This window comes from Pundamilia nyererei, unplaced genomic scaffold (assembly GCF_000239375.1).
Source record: "Pundamilia nyererei isolate P.nyererei 1_Seehausen unplaced genomic scaffold, PunNye1.0 scaffold00099, whole genome shotgun sequence".
Classification (NCBI taxonomy): domain Eukaryota; kingdom Metazoa; phylum Chordata; class Actinopteri; order Cichliformes; family Cichlidae; genus Pundamilia; species Pundamilia nyererei.
The window spans coordinates 1,157,320-1,163,148 of NW_005187500.1; the positions used below are offsets into that span (position 1 = coordinate 1,157,320).

The 5,829-nt window shown below is 43.8% G+C and overlaps 1 protein-coding gene across 5 annotated transcripts in view; it reads left to right on the forward strand.

Moving 5' to 3' along the window:
* Window positions 1-2,178: 2,178 nt before the first annotated feature.
* Window positions 2,179-5,829, forward strand: part of auts2a (activator of transcription and developmental regulator AUTS2 a) — a 335,293-nt gene continuing 331,642 nt past the window's right edge. For 3 of the 5 annotated variants that reach the window (XM_005740354.2, XM_005740358.1, XM_005740355.2), the window contains exons 1-2: window positions 2,180-2,395; window positions 4,415-5,148. In XM_005740354.2, the coding sequence (XP_005740411.1) occupies window positions 4,861-5,148 (288 nt within the window). In that variant the 5' untranslated portion in view covers window positions 2,180-2,395; window positions 4,415-4,860. Of the gene's footprint in view, window positions 2,396-4,414; window positions 5,149-5,829 lie in introns of all 5 variants that reach the window. The other 2 variants (XM_005740357.1, XM_005740356.1) reach the window with 1 other exon arrangement.

Genomic DNA, 5,829 nt, shown 5'->3' on the forward strand with positions numbered 1-5,829 from the left:
CCTTCTGAGCTATCCCTGGCTCAGGAAGACATTATTATAGCAAGCTGGAGACACTACAGCTGGAAAGAATGATCCCTGACTCTTTCGTTGTGCGGAGAGTGGTGAAGGCAGCGGTCAGCGGTCCGAACCAATTATCCAGATGACTACTTCATACATTTACCGAAAATATTTCCACTTTATCAGCCTTCAGATCCCTGGATCCAGTTTGTTGCGTGGCAGTGAATGAAGCTGTGGAGGCACAGAAAGTTTGGGCAAAGGTGTAATTAAAGCTAATTATGGCACGGCAGAGGAGAGGGGAGAGGAGCACATTTATCTTCCCCACAAATGAGCAGAGGCTGGGAGAGCTGAATTTGCTGCCTCGCTGCTGCCTCTCCCCTGCCACACCACTCCTCACAAGGACACTCCTCCTGGAAGACGAGGTGGGGTCAAGTGCATGTGTATCCCCCAGCATTATTCTTACAGGCAGATGGGGTCCCTTGGCCACTGGGCGCTGGGAATTGAAGCACTTTAAGCAAGCTCTGAGCCAAGCCACTCAGCCTCTGCATCATTAGACTGAGCTAAAAATACATATCCCACCCATGGTTGGGTGCAGAGGACCAGTTCACTGACTTTCCCCGATTCCTGTTTGTGAGAGGCGTGACATCCTCCCCCTCTTTTCTTTTTTTTTTGTTAGACATGAGTTTCATGAGGTTTTGACACTACACCCAATAAAACTGCTATTAAATTGAATTATTGTTGAATATAGTACAACTTCACACTGTTGTTGCACTGTTATTAATGCTCACCCCACGGTATTAATGGACCTAAAAATCAATGCATGTTGTGGTAATGCTGCAGTGACATGTGCTACGAGGCATTCACTCGATCCACATTTATGGAACATAAAGCTGCAAATATTAAAGTTTTTAAAAAATATATTATCTGATTAATTATCTGCAATAAAACATGCATTAATACTTAAATACTGATTTTCAGTTGGCAGACAGTGAAAACATCTTCAGCCACCTTTCTGCATCTAAATATAAATATAACTGTGCTCCTAGGTTATGTTGGTGAGGGTATTATTCACCTGGTATGTTTCCATGCAAGCAAAAGAGCAAAGCATGTTCCAGCAGCCATTGTAAATCTCAGCCTGATGCTTGACTGCTTTTCATGAATGACACTGAACAACCTGAGTGAAGTGACCTGAACTGAATAGATTTATTCCTGCCAAATGATGCAAACCTTGGATGTTGAATAACTCCATGTTTTCTTTCTTTATTACAATATAAATGCAAAACACGACACCAACATAATGAATAATCTTCAGAACCTTTACTAAAGCGCACGTATTGCTTTGACAGCTTATTGGGGCAACACCGTGAGCGCTGGAGACTCGGGACACGCATAATCTCGTGGCCCCACACATGCAAGTAATTGTGTGATTGCAAAGACTGGGGTGACTAACAACTCAGTGCTGAGAAGCAGCTTTCCAGGGTAAATATTGTCTTTAAATGTCGAAAATATGCTGTGCTTATTTAGTCTTTTATTATTCATTGCCGCTGCTGTAAGGTCAGACACCACCTGCAGTGCTGGTTGGGTGGAGTTAGTTGGCCACAGGTGTCCTTGAAGCAAGAGTTCATACTTTATGAGAACATTGTAGCTAACGTATCTGTCCTGAAGGAGGGGGATAAATAATTTATGAATTATTTAAAATTACTAAATAATTTGGATAAAATAAAGATACAGTCGCTAAACGAATAATAAAAAATTGAGTTGCTGCTTCTCTTCTCCATAAAATCAAGTGTGTAGCTTTGTCTTTAGCTTGGTGGGCGTTAACGACCACAGGCTGCTGTTCAATTTAGTATTTAAGCAATTATGCTAATGAATGCATATTTTACCATTTAATGATAAAGCCGAGGTTCATGAAGTAATGACCGGACACTTCACCACTTCCTACTTGAACCGTTCACCTGACGCGCATTTGCAATTATTTTGTCACGCATGTACGATAAAAACATTAAAAATGCGCCGGTTGCAAATCATAATTAAGTTTGGAAATAACAAGACTGTACAAACGGGCTCCAGCACATTTGACTTGCAGCTAAGTTAGTAGCCGTACTGTATCTTTACCGTTACTCGCAGAACAAAAGTCCACGGACAGCACTATTTGCGCCGAGGAGGAAGCGTGCAGCCTGTAAAGCGGCACTGCGGCATCGCCGTATCACTGCGCCCCGGTCTCCCTTCTCCGGGATCCTGAAGCTCGGATCTGGGGAGAGGAGGAGGAGATACCCTATGGTTTTCCTTCGCGGGATTTATTTTGCCAGCTCCAAACCTTCTTGTGCTTTATCTTTATTTTTTCTTTAGTGACTGAAGGCCTTCAACTTGTCCGGACGGTCCCTCCCCACTCGCAAGGGTTTGCAATTCTTGGTTTTGCATGACGTGTCTTGGAGCAAAAGGGAAAAAAAGAAGAGAGAGAGAGAGAGAGAGAGAGAGAGAGGCTTGCTTTTGTTGTGTGTCTTATAGTAGAAAATGAAGCTTGGAGAGCCGGAGCAGGAGGCAGTGCCAGTCCGCTGCTGCTGCTGTGGGCTGGACTGGATTACAGAGCCTGAGATCTTTACTGACAGCACAGGCAGACAAAAAGGGACTGTGAGCTGAGACAAGAGAAAGAGTCTTTGCTGAACTGGAAAAGCCAGGGCGAGTGCTAGGACACAGTTTGTGTGTGTGTGTGTTTAAATAAGCGATATTTTGGGAGCTATTTGCACAGTGTCTGTGTGCCATTAGATGAGTATTGGCATGGGGCATCAGGTTAAAGGCACAGGTACTTAAAAAAGGCTTAGAAGCATTATCACGGTAAAGGTGCATTTGCCTTCTTGGGGGTGTTGTTAGAAGACTGAACATGTACTGTGAAATGAATAGCTGTAAATGGTTGATGCACACTTAATTGTTGGCATGCAGGCTTGTTAGTGCCTTTGTTGTGTATGCCTTTGATCAAGCCCCCCAAAATGGTTGTGACTGTGCATGCTTAAAACATTTGTCACTTTGCAGGGTCGAGCAGAGCATACATGCTGCAGAATCCAGATGAGCTCACTACATGACAGCCCGTGTCCAAGGAGACACTGTAAAGTTGAAGATGGTGGTTGACTGTGACAGATTGGTTTTTGGTTTGGGTGGTGATGCAGAAAAGGGTTCATTCCTCTGTGCTTGAAACGTCCACCTGGATTCTGGAGGCTTAGTAAAAGCCTGCAGTTAGTTCGGTCTGAAGCAGTTTTCTTCAACATACGAATACCATTTCTGTGATGTAATGGATGGGAATTATTATTCTGGACACACTGAGAAGCCATATGTGTTTTGGACTACGATGCCAGAGTGACTTTCTGTGGCTTTAGGCCTAGTCTGCTGGGCTGCTCCTGAGAATGATGTAGAATAGCACTGCAAGCTGTTGAATGTTGCATCCTCATATTATAAAGCAGCCAGATGCCTTCAGTGTCAGTGAAGGCAGGCTCTGCTAAGCTCTGCAGCCAAACACAGGATAACCTTAATAAAGGGTCGTGGCATTTGTTTAGAGTGTGTAAAACCTCAAACGCGTGTCTCTGTTCAATTAGACCTACTTTTAATTTGTGAAAGGAGAAGTGCAGTCATGTCTGTGTGCCAAGGTGATGTTTTGAAAGAAATGAATGGTGAACTGAAACAGGTTGTCAGGGGGAATCTGTTAATTTCAGCAATTCATTTATGGATGTCTACAAGTCAAAGCTATATTATTCAAGCGCAGCTCCCAAATATTGACTCGTCTAATTTGTCTGTTATGTCTGTTTATGCTGCAACTTTATTATTAGTGATGTTGCACAGTGAAAGTGAATGAAATGTCATTTCTGATGCATGTGAGTGTGTGCCAAAATGTTGATCATTTGCATTAAAACTAATGTAGTGGGCAGACAAATAGAGTATATTGTTCACCTTGTCAGTTTAATTATTGTAGCAGGAAGAAAGTGCTGCACAGTGCTGAAGCGCTGTCACAGAGTTTACATTTGTAGCTGTCACCAGGCCAAAAATAATCCCAGGAAACTTAAGCCATCGTGTAGCAAAATAACACTGGTGTTATATAATTTACACAAGGAGCTCAATCATTTAAAAACACAGTTTATGTTAGAAAACTTGGCAAAAGCTTTTGCGACACCAGTAAAAGAGCACTTACAACACATAATCATCTCATCTCGGGGCTTAATGACCTGGCAGTGTAAAAAGCACAGTATACTCAGCAGATGCAACTAATAAAACATTCATCTTGCATTATGCACCAAGCCAAGAACCTTCTGTTGTAGCATGCAGCACCTATCGGAAAAAGGCTCATCAGCTCCAATGCACTGTTGAACTTGCTGAGTGAACATGTTGCAAATGCATGCACTCTCTCTCTCTGTCCATCTTTATTTTGCAGGAGCGTGAGTTTGCTGACCTTGGGTAAGAGCAGTTCCTGGAGAAGAAAGATGTGGCGGCACCTGCTCATCTCATCACGGCGGGGCACGTTCACTGAGCAGACATTTGCTTTAACTTGAAAAGTCCTTCCCCTGGCAAAATCGACAGCTTGGCGATAACGTGTTTAATAGATCATTTTACACCTCCGCTGTAGGATTTGATGGACTGCCTTTGGGGATCTTTTCGTGAAGCCTAGCTGGGTTCACTGAGTCAGTGCGCTTTTGAGTTTCCCATAAAAGGCTTCATCTGTTGGATATTATGATTACCTTGGATCTATCCCACTGATAACATTCTCTTGGATATTGTGGAGATTCTCCTCAAGGGGGTCTTTGCCCAAGTGGAGGTTTAGCGGTGCCGCGTTGGGCCCTCGAAGGCTTTGATTCCCGGTTAACAGGAGGGTTTATTTGGATGCTTCCAATGAAGGACATGGATGGCCCTCGATCTAGTGGTCTCCGGAAGAAGAGGAAGTCGAGGTCCGAGAGGGATCGGGAGAGGAGATCAAATGGGATACAGAACAACCACGTGAAGGGCTCCGTGTTTCGCTTCTCCTCTGACTCAGAGCGGGAGGGTGACAGGGAGCCCTCGTCGTCCCGACCTCGACCTCCACGAAGAAAGCGGAAGGAGTCTACTTCTGCCGAAGAGGACATCATTGACGGCTTTTCCATCACAGGGTTCGTGACCCTCGAGGCCCTGGAGGTGAGTTCTGTACCACGGAGTGGGAGGGGACTTGTTTGCACTTACACATTAAACTCGAGCTGTCAGACGGTGTGTTCTGCTGAATGGATCGGTCAGGTACTTTTGTTTTTAGCTCCTACCTGTGTGTTTGGCTGTGGTGTGAGCTGGTGTTCAGCAGATGCAGGCTGATGTTGTCTGGATGAGTTTTCTTGCAAAGCCTCACACCAGATGAAGTATGTTGAGCTATGGTTGTAGAAGCTGTTGTGCCTTTGTGCGCTTTGGCACGAGAGAGCAATTTGATCCATGTTACAACAGTTTATTCACTGGTGGTAATTTATTATGTGCTGGCTATCCATTTTCCTTGGCTGACCTCCAGTGATATAGTTCTACATTATGACTTGCATGAGCAAGCATTTTATATAGAGCCTAACTGCTACATTTTTCTGTAGTGGCAAGTTACACAATTGTGTGACAAACCTCTGCAGTTGTGGAAATATTCTGCCCCAGGTGTTGCCATTTGTCCATGTCAGTTTTTAGCTAGAGCTGGGCGATATGAGATTTTTTCATATCACGATATGTTTTTTTCATTTCAGGCGATAACGATATCTGTCACGATATAAGCCAAATAACTATATTTGTAAGATTTAAATGTGCCGTTGCTCACAAGTAAAATGTGAAATAATCAGCAGCTTGTTTTTATTT